The sequence below is a fragment of the Leopardus geoffroyi genome, chromosome C2 (genome assembly GCF_018350155.1).
Source record: "Leopardus geoffroyi isolate Oge1 chromosome C2, O.geoffroyi_Oge1_pat1.0, whole genome shotgun sequence".
NCBI classification, from domain to species: domain Eukaryota; kingdom Metazoa; phylum Chordata; class Mammalia; order Carnivora; family Felidae; genus Leopardus; species Leopardus geoffroyi.
The window spans coordinates 126,378,039-126,395,232 of NC_059333.1; the positions used below are offsets into that span (position 1 = coordinate 126,378,039).

Consider the following 17,194-nt stretch of genomic DNA (forward strand, 5'->3'; position numbering starts at 1 on the left):
GTTATACAGCCTGCTCTGCCTGCCTCACCTACTGGATGCTGTTCAAGCTCTGTTTTGTTGAACAATCAGATGCCCAACTCTGATGAGCTAAAGATGAGTAAACGCAGTGCTTGTTAACATGGTCATAGGGGCTATCTGGGAACCCTCTAGTTATTATAAATCTAACTGTGGCACAGAAATGTGCAATCTACTTCCACTGTTACTCCATTCCTAGCTGCTTTCTCAAAATCCTTAACATAAGCTCAGCAGAGTTTGCTATAAATAGTTCGTGACTGTGATACAAAGTATTAATTGATTAAAAAAAAAAAAAAGACTGGGGGAAAATGGAGAAAAAGAAAGCATTGTCAAATGTTTAAAAGTAAATAAAAAGTTGTTTACTACCTAGTCATATTTATAACCACTTTAAAACTATTCTCAACTTCAAGTGATTTTATAGCAAAAAAGGTATGTATACATGACTTTTATTTCCATTACACTTGTCCACTAATAATCTTAATAAAAAAGGGAGACTGACAAAGATAATGAAATATGAACTGAAAAGCTTTTAAAAGCAGATGTGATGAAAATGAAATATTGTACATCGATGTCTTAATTATATTTGCAGACTCCTGTTACTTAGTGGGAGAAGCCAGGGCTGCCACCCAGTGGCAATGTAAGTCTTTAAATGATTTTAAGAATTAAAGAATAAAAAAATATTTAAAATAATTTTAAAAACACAAAACCAGAAACCTCATGAATTGGACAACTTCAATTTTAACATCAGTAATTTTGTTGTATGAAATGCTTATCTAGAACATACTGAAGAACAGAAACATTTATTTGCTTAGGCAGCACTGGGGAGTTTTTGAAAATATCGTATGATTTCCTAGTAAGTTATATGGCTTTAGTAAGCATTTTAATTAAAATACTGAAGATTACTTTGCTTAAATTTAAATTCCAGAATTAATAATGAGGGGTTGGGGAGCTAAGACCACACCACAAAATACAGCTTTCTTTCTTCTGTGACCTGCAGAAGTAGATTCAATATTCCAGAGTAGTCTCCCAAAACTTCTGCTTGTTAGTAAACAAAAACCTAATAGAAACCCCTGCAAAAGTAAGATCTTAAAAATAACTTTCTCTAACCATTTGGCACATTCCATTTTTTCCTCAGGTATAATCAATTTTAGTATCTCAGTCGACAAAACTCAAAGCTAAAAGGTTCAGGAAATGAAAATAGTAGAAATACCATGCCTGGTAATTACTGATGTTCAGAGGTGGGAAGAAACCAAGTAACTCACTGCCTCCTATTTTCCCAACATTTGGCCACAGCTTTTTTTCACACTGACATAGATATAAACATACCCCAAAACAAGATGCCTTGGTAAAATAACAACAGAGAAAGAATAATATAACACTAAAGCATCCACTTAGAGTTTGAAAAGCTAAATATCTCAGACACTGTTTTATTCTCCTGAATAACCAGTTAAGAAAGAAGCACCCCCTCAAAAAAATCTTAGAAATTCAGAGATTTTTGTTTCCAATAGCTGTAAATTAAAAGTATACAAGACATATTTTCTAACCTATATCCCATTTGTTTTGCTTTACAATGAAGACAATAATTTTTTTAAAATGGGAGACACAACATACTTGATATTTACAATGGCTTACAACAAATACCTGAAAATAATTTCTAATTTTCCATTTATTATTGCTATTTAGTCACAGAAAAGATCAACATTCTCCATGAAATTTATTTTAGCATATGCCATATAATGATATAATAATTTTGTATGAAGAGAAACCACTGCAGAAATGACTAACATGGTCCCTTACAGGGAAATAAAGGAAAAAAAAAAAACCAATAAATTCTTCCATATAAAGACTTCTGATCTGCATCATTTTCTCAAAATATAAAACCTTAATATTAGAAGCAAAAAGAAAAACAGCAAAGAAAACAATAAAAAAGAAGACCAAGGATAAGGAATTGCTTTGTGCAGATGCTTTGCATATGTAGTATATATGTATGGGCTGAGTTATAATAAAAATACTTATGTATTATAGTCATTCTCATGTAGAGTTAGAAAGCAATTTCCAATCAAGCATGACTGGACTGACATTTTCTCAGTCTTCAATTATGTGACGAATTATAGCTGTGTAGCAGTCACTTCTGGTCAGTATTATCATGACAAATGCTTGATAAGATACAGTTTTTCTCCTTGTTCACTTGTAAAAATTGGTGCCTTTTTGTAATGTTCTACAAGTTCTTCCATGGTGCTGAATTTACGCTGCCCAATACAGTAGACAGTCTCTTTTAGTTGAACTTTAAAATGCTTGTTTTTCCCTTGTGCTTTTAGTGATACAGAGAAATCATTTGGCTAAAAGAAAAAAACAGGTAGGGTAAACATTATGAAAGACATCTATTACCATTTTTATATTAAACTAATAGCTAAAATCTGAGCACTTACTAAGGCTCTAATTAAATTATTTACATAGATTATCTCCTTTACAACTTCTAACAAACCTATTTTAGAGATGACAAAATTGAGGCCAAGAGAAACTAAAAATCATCCATCTAGTTAATAAGAGAGCAGGATTCAAACTCAAGCAGACTCCAAAGTCTCTTAAATAATATGCTCTAACACCCACCAGCAAATCCTTTAGTTTAACATCTGGGACACAAGAGCTAGCTTTTCTCCTATCAGACTATTGGAGCAACACATGAGAAAACGTGGGCTAATAGTAGGCTATCCTACAGACTGAGATAATGCTCTGAATTCTCAGACAGTAAGACACTAATGAGAAATCATAAACTCAAATGCCTACAAGGGGAAAAAGACATGTAAACAAGTCAGAGTGGACAGACAAGGAGGAACAACAGTCCATGGCCAATCCAAAGGCCAATCCACTTAGCTGTGATTGCTGCTTTATAGGAATATAGGCAATGTTGGCAGGCCCTCCAATTTCAAAAGGAAGTCTGTCATCTGAATTTTTATAATAAATCTCAATATTTAAATACAAATTCAAATGTTTAAAAATATTGCTCAGGTCAAAGAAAATATGCCTGTTTGAGACCTTTACTTTAAAAATTCTACTGGTAAAATGGTGTATTTTGGCTAATATCCGTGCTCAATTACCCACCACAAGAAAATACATAGTATTCTGCAATCAAGCTACTTTCTGGGTTTTTTTGTTTGTTTGGTTTTTTTAACCTAACACTTTCCTGAACAGTCTAAAAGCCTCCATTTATATAGTTACTGCCAAAGTTTCGAACAGTGGGCTTCCTGGAAATACCCTATTTGTATGGTTACTCTTACTACCTGCTCTAGGGTCACTCCCTTCCTAACCCCTATTACCCACTGCTTGTCCTAGAAAGCAGGACCAGGTCAGGCATCTAACAGAAAACAAATCCCACCACTCTTCCCTATTATCAATCCTGCTCTTCCTGAGGGGTTACATTTCCTGAACTTTATATCAAGCAGTTCAATTAGCCTTGATTTCTCCCTCTTCTTTCCTCCCTCCCTCTTAAATATAGACACATCATATGAGTGTGCACACACTCACACCAGACAGGTTTTCTTCTGACTTTCAGTCTTTTGCACAATCACACCTTCATCTCTGTACAACCAGATACACAGAAACAAAGCCAATACTAATGATTTGAAAAGTGGAAAAGTAGTGGTATCCTTTTAAAAGGAAAAATAAAGACCATTTTAAACGGAAATAAGTATCATCAAATTTCTAATACCCTAACCAAGAGCCCATATAGCTATTTTCTTTCAATTTTTGTGGTTTTATAGTTTTACTAGTGCTAGAATAAAAATATCTTTTATTGTAAATGCATTTCAAATACATTGAGTATTAAAATAGGTTTTTCAGGTAAATAATAAGTGTATTCCAACTTCCAAACAACCAATTTATGAAGAAACTTAAATCTCAATTGTTTTAATTTATGGATTTTCTTTACTAGAAGGATGACAGTGCATCCAATATGCAATTTAAGACATGTTTTCCCAGTTTAGTCTACTGCATTGCTTTACTCTGAATGAAGAATCCAGGGTTCAACTTTCTCCATTTTTCAGTTTAATGCGATAGAAGGTATTTCAGAAATGCAAGACCAACAGACTTAAATAAGGCTGAATAATCCAGTGAGGTATCACTGCTGGGGTATATTTTATTCAAAATAAGGTTGGAAACAACACTGACTTTAGCTTTGGAACATGTTAAGTTTATGTCCCAACTTACTGCCTAATTTTAGGGAAGCAACTGAACCTCTCCAATTTTCTATTTATTTATTTTTTACTACTCAGAGCTCTATTTCCATTTACCTTTGAAAACCAACTTACCGAAGATTCACTATCACGAATGAGGAAATCACCTTCATGCCCTCTTTCATTTAATGCCATTTCTGCTTGATGCCTGGTGACCTTCCCATAATACCATGGATTGCCAGCAAATTTTCCAGTGAGTGAAGGCCTAATGTAATCACATTGCGGAGGTGATGGTTCCAAACCTGAGGTTAATGGATTATTCTGCATAATGGTAACATAGTTTTTTGGCACCAGACCAACCATTCCATTGATCTTCCTGCATTTCCACCATTCAGGGTCATTTTCAGGTTTTTCAATAACATCCATTACATCTCCTTTCTCAAAATTAAGTTCTTCATCATTGGACGAACTGAATGGGTAAAGAGCCTGTACCACATGCAATACTTGCCCAGTATTTAGGTTATTGACAACTGCTGCTAATTTCTCTGACAGGGAACCCACATGGTCACCCAAAGGACTGTCGCCTTCCTCAGTTACATAGTTTGAAGGGAACCATCCAACTTGTCCATTGTAGCTACCCCGCCACCACCCATCACTGCATTTCTCCATGACAATAACCTTTGTCCCTTTTATCAATGATAATTCATCTTCTCTCTCTGCCATGTAGTTAAATTTCACATAAGCAGGCATATTGAGGTCATAGAGGCGTTCCCCTGGGTCAACAAAGCTTTCATCAGCAGGAGATGCAGAATCTGGCACACTAGGTTTTCGTTTCACTTTTCCAATGCCTGTTGATATAAAAAAGAGTAATAAGAGATTATAAGACAATGATAACCGAAAAACCCAATTCATTCATTATTAAAAAATATCCTCAACTCTGTAGTTCTTTTCAGCCTTTAAAGTTAGATAACAAATTTCTTTCTTCTTTTTTTCCCCTTTCTTTTTACATCTCCATGACTTGTTTATAACTGGAGGTTTGTACCTTTTGACTTCCTTCATAAATTCTCTTTTCATAACCAAACATGTAAATGCAGTTATTGTATGACAGTTTACCTTCTCATCTTTTCTTTCACCAAAGGTGCTGAAATAATTGTGTAACATAATGACAGTTTTCCTAAATTAACAAGAATTCTTCCAAATGTAAATATAGATGATTTCTCTCACATCTACAACATAAGTAATGAAGGCTCCACCAAACCCATATTATTGTTTTATTTTATTAACCTTGATTCTACAATTAGCTGTACTGAAATAGAACAACAAATTACAACTTGATATGCAATATAAAATTGTAGTTATGTCTGGGTACTCCTTCCATTCGCTTTCTTAGTTCCCAGATCCATGTGTCCCTATTTAACTCATTATGTTTATTTTAAAATAATATATTATTTACTTGTTTGTTTCCCTCACACTATTCACAAGTATGCTCCTCAAGGACAGGATTTTTTTTTTTTTTACTTTGTTCACAAATATCACACCAAGAATCTTAGAAAATGTTTAGTACATGGTAGATGCCTAATATATATTTGTTGAAAGAAGTGGGAAAAGCACCAAAGAATATTATCACCCTAAATATATGCTACATCAACTTTGGTCGTGCATTTTCACTGCTGATCATTTCTTACACATAATTTTGTGTTGTGTTTTTACTGACAGAACTTGAAAAAGTTATTTAAAAAGGCATTTAAAAAGTTTCTCAAACCTTCTATCTTATAACTCTTTATTACCCTCTTTTTCTTCATGCAAGTTTTCAACTTCCGATCCTTCTGGGTTCTTAAATACCATTGTTCCTGCTGCTTTTGGGACTCTTGACCATCCTTGCTTTCCTCCTTCTTATTCCCTTCTACTGTCTAAAATCAAACTCAGACCACTTCTATTCCAAAATAAAGTTACTTCAACTCTGCTACTCCTCTTGAACTACACCATTCTTTAAGGAGGTGTCTCCCTGGGGTGCCTGGGTAGCGCAGTTAGATAAGCGCCAAGACTTCGGTTCAGGTCATGATTTCGCCATTCGTGGATTCGAGCCCCATGTCGGGCTCTGTGCTGACAGCTCAGAGCCTAGAACCTGCTTCAGATTCTGTGTCTCCCTCTCTCTCTGCCCCTGCCCCTGCTCGCACTCTGTCTCTCTCTCAAAAGAGAAAGAAACATTTAAAAAAACTGTTAAAAAGGTGTTTTTTCCTTCAACTTAAAAAAAATTTTTTTAATATTTATTTTTGAGACAGAGACAGAACACAAGCAGGGGAAGGGCAGAGAGAGGCAGGGAGACACAGAATCCAAAGCAGGCTCCAGACTTTGAGCTGTCAGCACAGGACTGACACGGGGCTCGATCCCAGGAACCATGAGATCATGACCTGAGCTGAAGTCGGATGCTTAACTGACTGAGCCACCCAGGTGCCCCCCCTTCAACTTCTTTACCACTCAAGCACTCATTCCCTAACTCCTTATGATCTGGTCCTTTAATCTTTACCATTCTACAAAATCCACTCATTAAACCATTCTTATAAAAACTGTGTCATTTCTTTACTGCCAAATCAGTACCTTTTAGAGTCCTCATTCTTTTCAAACTCTTTATGTGGCAACCAAGATCACAGATTACTCTCTCTACTGTTGTCTCTTTTAACTTCCCTAAAAGCCTCCTGCATTCCCTAGTGACTAAATATTCTTGTGTGCATCTGTCTGGGCTCCTCTAAACCTTGTTATAAAATTGCATCATACTTGTTTCTTGAAGACAGAAAACTAGAAAACTAGATCTTAGTACCTTTGTATCTCCAGTGCCCACACTAGTAATAGGAACAAAGTGAATGTTTGCTGAATGAAAAAGTGAATGATTCCTTATAGTTGAAAAGTGTTTCCCAAGATACAGTGCCTGGACTTCCGCTCTACTTCAAAGAAATCTTATACTTTCAGCTTCCATAACTTCTATATAGAAAGCTCCAAGGTCTCTTTGCAGTTTTAAGCTCTTTGTGGAATTCAAGCACTACAATTCAGACATTGCTATACATCTACCAGATTGTACTCTTAGCACCTCAAGTACAACATTCTTTTCCAAATGAAACTAGCCTCTCCCATAACCATAAATCAACTCCCTCCCTCCCAACTTCCTTACTTGTGGTATTCATGATATCATCCTGAAAAATCCTCACATCAGAGATTTCTGGTAGAACAGGGAATTAATTCTAGGGCTCCATCTATCCAAAAAACTAATTAATAAGCTGGCAGATACTGTCAGAATAAACTTTTGCAGCACTCTGGAATCTAGTAAAAAAAAAAAAAAAAAACTTAGAAAAACCTTACAAAAACTAGGGCAAGGCGTAGTGAAAAAAGCTGCTGCTCTGAAGAGAATGCTGTGGCATTTCAAATTGCCTGCCCACAATGGCTTTGAGGACAGCAACTGGCACTTCTAATGCCAGAGGGAGCTTATTCTCAAAGAATTGTGATTGTGAGTTTCAACCTGTCTGGCAGCCACGTGAAGGACTGGCACAATGGCTTGCCTTGGTTTCACTGGACCTGGAACATTCCCATTCTTTTACTGAAATCATTTAATTGATGCAGCACGTTGGGGTAAGGGACAATGACCAGGATAAGGAACAGACAGACTGAAGGAAGGAAAAGACAGAACAGCACCTTCAGAGGCCACACACGACAAAGAATACAGAGTTTACAAAAACAGTTCAGGGAAGTCACTGAACAAGCAAACAACAATGCACAATTAGAAGCAACATCAAACCTTAGGAAGGGGGTAGAATCTGATACTAGAAAACTGTCAACCAAGAATTCTATAATTAGCAAAACTGCCCTTTAGAAATGAAGGAGAAATTAAGACATTCCTACATAAACAAAAACTGAAGGAGTTTGTTACACTAGACTTGTGCTACAAGAAATGTTAAATAAAGTCCTCCAGGCTAAAATGAAAAGACACTGAAAAGTAACCTGAAGCCATATGAGGAAATAAAGAACAACAGTAAAGGTAGCTCCATTCATAAATATAAAAGCCAGTAGTGTTAGACTTTTGGCTTCTACATCCTTTTTTCCTATATGAGTTAAGATACAAGTGTAGAAAACAGTAATTTCAAATCTAGGTAAACGGGCACCCAATGTATAAAAATGGAACTACAAAGGAATAGTTTTGCATACCAGCTAGATTTCCATTAATTCAAACTTGACTGCTAAAAAGTTAAGATGTTAATGGTAATCCTCACGGTAATCACTAAGGAAATACTAAAACATATATAGAAAAGAAATGAGAAGGGAAAATGGTACATCAGAAAAAAAAATCAATTACAAAACAAGACAGTAATACAGGAAATGAGGAGAGAAAAGGCTTAAGACCTGTAGAAAATAAAGAGCAAAACAGCAGAAGGCCTTCCTTATGGGTAATTACTTTAAACATAAATGAATTAAAATACTGGATTAAAGGGACAGACACTGGCAGAATGGATTTAAAAATAAGATCCAACTCTATGCTATCTATAAGCACTCACTTTAGATCCAGAGATACAGACAGGTTGGAAAATGAAAGGATGGAAAAAGATGGTCCATGACAATGGTAACCAAAAGAGAGCTGGGGTGGCACAGCTGTCTGTTAGTATCAGACAACACAGACTTCAAGACAAAAGTTGTTACAGAAGATGAAAACAGACATTATATATTGATAAAAGGGTCAATCCATCAAGAAAACATAGTAATTACAAATATTATACATGCCTAACAAGAGAACCCCAAGACACATAAAGCAAAAACTGACAGAATTAAAGAAAGAAACTGACAGTTCTACAATATAGAGACTTTTTTAAAAGCACAAGAATGCAAAAATCATGGCACTAAACCTACTGCACAAAGGACACTTATTTACAATATGAGAGCTGAAACAAAAAAGGCAGAGCATCACCTTGTTCAACCTCAGCTGACAACATGTGCATCAGGCAACTCAAAATTTCTGCCACTCTGCACAAGTCCACAAAGGCATCACAACTATCGATTTGAGGGCTTATAAATAAGTTTTAACAAGGAGCCCAATTCACAAATATGGAATTTACAAAAACAGGGTTAATCTATACTAGCAAACAATATAGCAGCATATTAACCGAAGTGTACATCATGATAAAGGGTGATTTGTCCCAGGAATGTAAGAGTAGTTCAACATATGAAAATCAACATTATAGGGGCGCCTGGGTGGCGCAGTCGGTTAAGCGTCCGACTTCAGCCAGGTCACGATCTCGCGGTCCGTGAGTTCGAGCCCCGCGTCGGGCTCTGGGCTGATGGCTCGGAGCCTGGAGCCTGTTTCCGATTCTGTGTCTCCCTCTCTCTCTCTGCCCCTCCCCCGTTCATGCTCTGTCTCTCTCTGTCCCAAAAATAAATAAACGTTGAAAAAAAAAAAAAAAAAGAAAATCAACATTATATACTACATTAATACAACAGAGGGAAAAAACCCACATGATCATCTCAACTGATACAGAAAAAGCAATGGATAAAATCTAACATCCTTTCACAATAAAGAGTATCAGCAAACTAGGAATATAAGGCAATTTCCTCAACATCATAAAGGGCATCTATTTAAAAAAACCTACAGTTAACAACACACTCAATGGTAAAAGACTGAAAGCTAAGATCAAGAACAAGACATGGATGCCCTTTCACCCACCTCTATTCAACACTGTACTACAAGTGCTAGCCAGGGCAATTAGGCAAGAGAATTAAATAAAAGACATCCAAACCAGAAAGGAAGAAGTAAAATCATCTTTACTTGCAGATAACATAACCATATACAGAGAATATCCTAAAAAAATCCACACACAAAAAATGTTACATTAAACAAATTTAGCAGAGTTGCAAGATACAAAATCAACACACAAAAACCAGTTGTATTTCTGTACAGCAGCAGTGAACAATCTGAAGAGGAAATTGAGGAAACAATTCCATTTATATTAGCATTAAGAATAAAATACATAGGTTAAATTTATTAATCAAGGAGATACAAAACCAGTATACTGAACACTACAGAGTACTGCTGAAAGAAATTAAAGTAGACTAAATAAATGGTAAGACATTCTGTATTATGGACTTGAAGGCTTAATAGTTTTACATGGCAATAACTAACCAAAGTGATCCACAGCTTCCATGTAATTCTTACCAAAGTTCCAATGCTTTTTACAGAAATGAAAATGCTGATTCTAAAATTCATATGGAATTGCAAGGGACACCAAATAACCAAAACAATCTTTAAAAATGAAAATAAAACAGAAGGATTCACACTTCCCAATTTCAAAACTTACTACTCAGCCAAAGTATTCAAAACAGTGTGGTACTGGCACAAAAGGACAGACATATAGACCAACAGAATAGAGCTGAGCGTCCTAAGATAAATTCCTACATCTGTGGTCAACTGATTTTCAACAAGGGTGCCAAGACCATTTATGGGGGAAAGAATAGTCTCTTTAACAAATGGTACAAGGAGAAACGGATATCTACATGCTAAAGAATGAAGTTAGACTCCTATTTCACAAACAAAAATTAACTCAAAATGGATAAAATACTCAAATATAAGAGTTAAAACTTTAAAATCCTCCAAAGAAAACACAGAGGAAAATCTTCATGACCTGTGTATTAGCAATGAATTCTTAGATTTGACCCAAAAGCATAAGCAATAAAAAATAAATAAATAGGGCACCTGGGTGGCCCAGTTGTTAACCATCCTACTTCGGCTCAGGTCATGATCTCACAGTTCATGAGTTCGAGTTTCACATCGGGTGAGCATGAGCCCCGCTTTGGGTAAAGCATGAGCCCCAGGTGAGCCCCATTTCTCTCTCTCTCTGCCCCTTGCTCACTTGTGCTCTTTCTTAAATAAACAAATAAATAAATAAATATTACAGTCTATATCCAGAACATCTAAAGAACTTAGAACCTAGCAACAAAAAGAACCTATTTCGACAATGGACAAAACACTTGAACAAACATTTCCCCAACAAAGATATACAAATGCCCAAAAAACACATGAAAAGATGTTCAACATCATTAGTCATTAGGGAAATACAAATCAAAACCAAAATGAAATACCACTTCACACCTATTAGGATAGCTATAACCAAACCAAACCAACAAAAAAGGAAAATAACAAGTATTGGTGAGGATATGGGAAAACTGGAACCCTTCTTACACTGTTGATCAAAGTGTAAAATGTTACAACTGCTGTGGAAAACAATTGTAATGGTTCTTCACAATGTTAAAAACATAATTACCATATGATCCAGTAATTCCACTCCTAGGTATATACTCAAAAGAACTGAAAACAGATATTCCAATACTTGTACACAAATGTTCATAGCTTCCCTATACACAATAACCAAAAGGTAGAAACAACCCAAGTGTCCATCAACAGCTTAATGGATAAACAAAACACAGTACATACCCATTTAATGGAATATTATTCAGCCATAAAAGGAATGAAGCACTGATATATGCTACAACAGATAAACCTCAAAAACAGAAGGCCAAGTGAAAGAAACTAGACACAAGATAACATATTTTATGATTCCATTTACATGAAATAGCCAGAATGTAAATCCAGATAGACAGCAAGCAGATTATCAATTACCATGGGATAAAGAGGGTAATGGGTAGTGACCGCTTAATGGGAATGGGTTTTTTTTTTTTGGGGGGGGGGGTCATAAAAATGGTTTGGAACTAGATATGATGGTTGTACAACACACTTTAAAAAGATTCATTTTGTTATATGATTTATACCTCATACAAATTTTCTTTCTTAAAAAGATTCCTGCATCAAATCCTTATTCCCTTTCTGCCAACACTTTCTATTCCCACTATTTGCACACTATTTCAGGCCCATTTTGTTGTGCTTGAGTCTTCGATACCCTCTAAACTAGTTTCCTTACTAATCCAATCTGTCCCACTTCTACCCATCATCCATATAACTATAAATATAGTTGCAATCAGATGATATTATTGCTCAAAAGCCAACAGTGGCTCTTCATACCTATCAAATTAAGAGAAGTACTCTTCCTAGAATCTATAGCCCTCTCCAGAATGTCCTCACCCATCCTTTCTAGGCTTATGGTATAGAGTAATGAAAACAGCATCGACTTTATATGAGCCTTTGGGTTCAAATCCCAGCTATACCACTTACTATGGAAACTTGAGCAAATGATTTCATTTTTCTGAGTTTAGAAATGGAGAAAACACTACTTACCATGATAGTGTTGTAAGAAGTGAATAAAATAAGGTAAAGTAAGAGCACAGTACAGATATAAATGTTAAATAAAAGATTCTTCCCATAATGCCCTGCAATTATCCTGTATCTTTCTTCTCTACCCAGTTCTCCCAGCACCATTTGCTAAAGAGACGGTCTTTTTTCCACTGGATCCTCTTTCCTGCTTTGTCAAAGATCAGTTGGCCATTCATTTGTAGGTCCAATTCTGGGTTCTCTATTCTGTTCCACTGGTCTATGTGTCTGTTTTTGTGCCAATACCATACTGTCTTGATGATTACAGCTTTGTGTAGTAAAGGCTAAAGTCTGGGATTGTGATGCTGCTGCTTTGGTTTTCTTTTTCAGTATTACTTTGGCTATTCGGGGTCTTTTGTGGTTCCATATGAATTTTAGGAATGTTTGTTCTAGCTTTGATAAACTATCCTAAATCTTAATAAAAATGGGTCACTTAAGTCCCCTGAATAAATAACATTTCAATCTTCCTTTGCCTTATTTGCTAGTTTCTTCCCAAAACCTTATTAAAACATCTCCCTATCAAAAACTTACCCATTCAAGAAGTGCCATTTCAAATTATTTTATTCATTTCCCATGTTATGTTTTCCAACATACTTCATTTCCCACCATCATCCGCCAATGATGTAAGCTCTCCTTTTTAAAGTACCCAGCACCCTGTACTTCTGAGGTACTTGTATGACAGCATACAAGTCTTTTAAGCTCATCTACTAGAGTCATCAGCTTCCGGAAAGGAGCATTCCATGTCTCACTAATCTTCTGCATTTCCTATGCTATTTAGAACTGTGTGCATACCAGATACTCAATAAACGTTTGCTACATTGATTAAAATTGAAGAGTGATATAAATCCAAATTTTAAACTTGAAGCTAAAGGCTAGTTTCAAAATGATTTTTTTTTAATTCTGAAAAAGATGTCTAAGACTAATTATACACTGTCAAAAAAAGAATGAAGAATTTTTGGACAGACTCATGGAAAACACTGAAAACAACCTATTTTAATCTCAGAGGCCAGAAATATTTCAGGGAAAAAAACATAAGCTTAGAATATTTGTTTTTTCTATGCAACACGAAACCCTCTGTCTCTCTTGTGAGCATTTCTTCAACCTCACACTAATGCTACAGGCATATAAGCTCCTCAGTACCCAAAAAAACTCATGCTCTTGAAAGACTCTGAGCCTTTGCCTACAATGTATTTTATTTCAAACACTTGCCACCCTCATTCCTCAAGACTCAAACAAGGTATCTTCTTCTCACTGGAGATTTTCCCTCTCTCCCCAAAACAGAACAGATATATTTCTCCTTTGTGGCATTACTGCTCTTTGTAAATATTTTTACCACAATGTTCAACCCTCTGTATACCCATATTTATTTCTTTGAGATCAAACACCATGTTTTTAATCACCTATTTCCACTGTCTGGCCCATATTAAGTGTTCCATTAATGTTCATCATGGGAATGACTGACAAATGTATGTATAATCGAAAGCTTGCCTTTTCCCCCCTCTGCTTCCAACTCTTTGGGAAGAACCTGTTTATTATTGCCCTCTCTCTCTATTTGCTAAAAAATGGTCCTTCTCATTTCTTGTTAACAATGAGAAAATGCATTGAAAAGTACTTTACAAAATTATACAAATGTAAAATATCAGTTTCTCTTAATTTCTCAACTATGTTATAATCAGCAATAATGAGATCATTCCACAATAAGCAAGCTCCCTCAGATCAAGGTATTTCCTTTTCTAAATTCTTCTCAACTTCATAGTTAGTCCTCCACAATCCTCCTAATCTTAGTCTCTTTTGTGTCAAAACCTACTAATCCATTGCTTACCTGACTCTAATTCTTCCTCTACTCTTTAGTCATAATGGGTACAACTAGGAAAAGTCTAATGAAACCCTAAATTTAAATTTTAGTCCTGTTATTTACTGGTCAATTTGATCTTGGTCAAGTTATTTAATTTTCTTTAAACTCCAGTTTCCTGGTTTGTGAAATGGTGGTGTGTGGTAAATACCTACTGCATAAATTAAAAAAAAAAAAAAAATTTTTTAAGTTTATATGTAAAGCATTCAGCACAGTGCATAGCACATAGCAGGCACTCCATTAATCAATAGTAGTTATTACTCCTAGTGCTTCTGGCACTTAATTTTTCAAAAACACTTATATATTTATTATTGCATTTTATAGCTAGACCTGGCCAGAGTTGGAAGGGAATGCTCAGGTCTCAGCACTGAGGATGTGCACAATTCTGAGGCAGTCATTTTTGATGTGGGAAACAAAGGCAGAAGGAAATGGCAGATAAAATTAAATTTCCGTATAACCTGCAGCCTACTGACAAATACTTGAGGCTGGCAGAGTAAAAAAACATTTCTCCAGGAACTCCCTACTATCTTAACGTTAATGCTTTGCTAAAGAGAAGAACAATGCTAGCTTGACAAAAAAAAAAAAAAAAAAAACAAAAAAAAAAAAACCCTAGGCCTCCAGTAAACTTTGAGTCTTCTTTAGCAGAAGAAAATCTCTTTGGAAACGCCCTTTTGACTTTACCTCCCCCAACTCCCAAGTATATAACCAGTCACGGTCCCAGGGCAGCTCTTTCTGCCCACAGGTCCAGTCCTCGTGCTTTAATAAGACCACCTTTTTGCACTAAAGACGTCTTCAGGAGTACTTTTTTGGCCATCAGCTCCAAACCCTGCCACCACTCCAAAACTTTATCAATTTTTATCATTAGCTTTTTTAAAAATAAAACCACAAGTATTAGTATAGCTTCCAATCTTCCCCTCACTCTTACCCACTGGTCTTACTTCTTTCCTCCTATAGTACTGTTTCTTGACCAAAACAATGTATTATTAACAAAGTTTTTAAGAATCTAATTTTTAAGAATCTAGTTGAGCATTGTGAATATTCCAGTCACATGACAACTGTCCTCTTCCTAAGGCAAATCTTTGTACCCATAACTACGTTTATGTAACCTGGTTTGCAGATCCTTGATACTGCAATACTGGATGCCAGTATTGGGAAGCATCTAAGTTTTCTCAATACCACAGTTCAAGTATGTATCTGTCCAAAGTGGACAACTATGTCACATGTTTTATTTGGCCAGCACACACACACATGAAGTAGCTATTTCCATCCTTTCACTTGAACTGCAAAGATCTGAATTAATGTTATCATGAACTGCATTGAAATTCTTTAGCACCCACATTATCACAGCAGCTCTTGATGTGTCTTTTACTGATATAAAATCCTGCCAAGCCAGGTTCTCAGCAATCTTTTTAATTCCCTTTAAAATTTTTACATTGGGGAGCCTGGGTGGCTCAGTCAAGTTGGGCATCCAACTTCGGATCATGATCTCACGAGCTTATGGGTTCGAGCCCCCTGTCAGGCTCTGTGTTGACAGCTTAGAGCCTAGAGCTTGTTTCGAATTCTGGGTCTCCGTCTCTCTCTGCCCCTGTCCCGTTCATGCACTGTCTGTCTGTCTCTCTCTCAAAAATAAACATTAAAAACAATTTTAAGTAACTAAAAATTTTAAATTAATTCAAATTAATTAGAATTTTACATTAATGTCTGTCCCGATTCACCTTGTTTATTTCTCAGTTTTTACCTTTCAAACATATATCTGAACCCAATGTATTATTTTTCCAGCATTAGCTCTTCTTTATTTTAAGCATGTCACTTTTCCTCCATCTAAATCACTGACTAAATAAATGTTCAATAAAAGGAAGCCGAAGAAAGTACTACTGATCCTTCTAATTCTTTAAGGAACTATATAGTTCTGTTCTTATGTTCCTACTTCTTCAAAACTAGTTCTCTTTCCCTCATGGATTTTCCCCTGATTTCTATCACACGTAAAACTCATCAGTGGTTTACCAGGATTATAAGACTTTCGGAATTAGAAGGGACTTCCCAGGAACATCTAGTCTTGCCTAACTCTCTCCTTCACAAATAAGGAATAAGAAATCAGGGAAGTTTAGTTATATACCTTCAACCACATGGCTAAGTAAGGGGTACATCTGGGAGCACAACTAGGGAATTCTAAATACATATAAATGGTGTTCTTTTCATTTCAAGTTTATCTGACAGAGAGAGAGAAAAAAGCACATGTGCCCATGAGCAGGGAAGGGACAGAGAGAGACGGAGAGAGATTGAGAGAGAGAGAGACTGAGAGAGAGAGAGAGAGAGAGAGAGAGAGAGAGGGAGGGAGAGAGAGGGAGAGAAAGAATCCCAAGCAGGCTCCACACTATCAGTACAAAACCCAACTTGGGGCTCAATCCCATGAACTGTGAGATCATGACCTGAGCTTAAATCAAGAGTCCGATGCTTAACCAAGCTGCCCAAGCACTTTTCCCATTAAAGGTTTTTATTTAAATTTTTGTATTTTTATCTGTTCATTTCATCTATATGAAATAAAATAAATTATTGTTTTTGATTATTCTGTTTTACCTAAAATCCTGAGCCCTCTTTTTTTATTCTAGCCACCACACAAAGATACACTGTATCTTCTACCGCAAAGCAAAATAATTTCAAGCTCTGGCTTGCTGCAGGTAATGAGAAAAGGAATACCTTGGTTATAAACCCTGACCCTCAGTCTACAAACATATTTAAGATTATCAACTTTCTAAGACAAAAGAGTAAATGATAATGTTATTATTGAATTGATGGTATATAATGAATCACCATCTTAATGATACAATATATTCTTTTTATACCATTTCTATAGTTGAT

General features: G+C 35.8%; 1 protein-coding gene across 6 annotated transcripts in view; it reads right to left on the bottom strand.

Moving 5' to 3' along the window:
• Nucleotides 1-1,426: 1,426 nt before the first annotated feature.
• NCK1 (NCK adaptor protein 1) overlaps nt 1,427-17,194 on the bottom strand; it is a 93,345-nt gene continuing 77,577 nt past the window's right edge. For all 6 annotated transcript variants that reach the window (XM_045503539.1, XM_045503540.1, XM_045503541.1 and 3 more), the window contains 2 exons: nt 4,323-5,035; nt 1,427-2,354 (listed from right to left, as the gene is read on the bottom strand). In XM_045503539.1, coding sequence (XP_045359495.1) covers nt 2,160-2,354; nt 4,323-5,035 — 908 coding nt within the window. In that variant the 3' untranslated portion in view covers nt 1,427-2,159. The remainder of the gene's footprint in view (nt 2,355-4,322; nt 5,036-17,194) is intronic.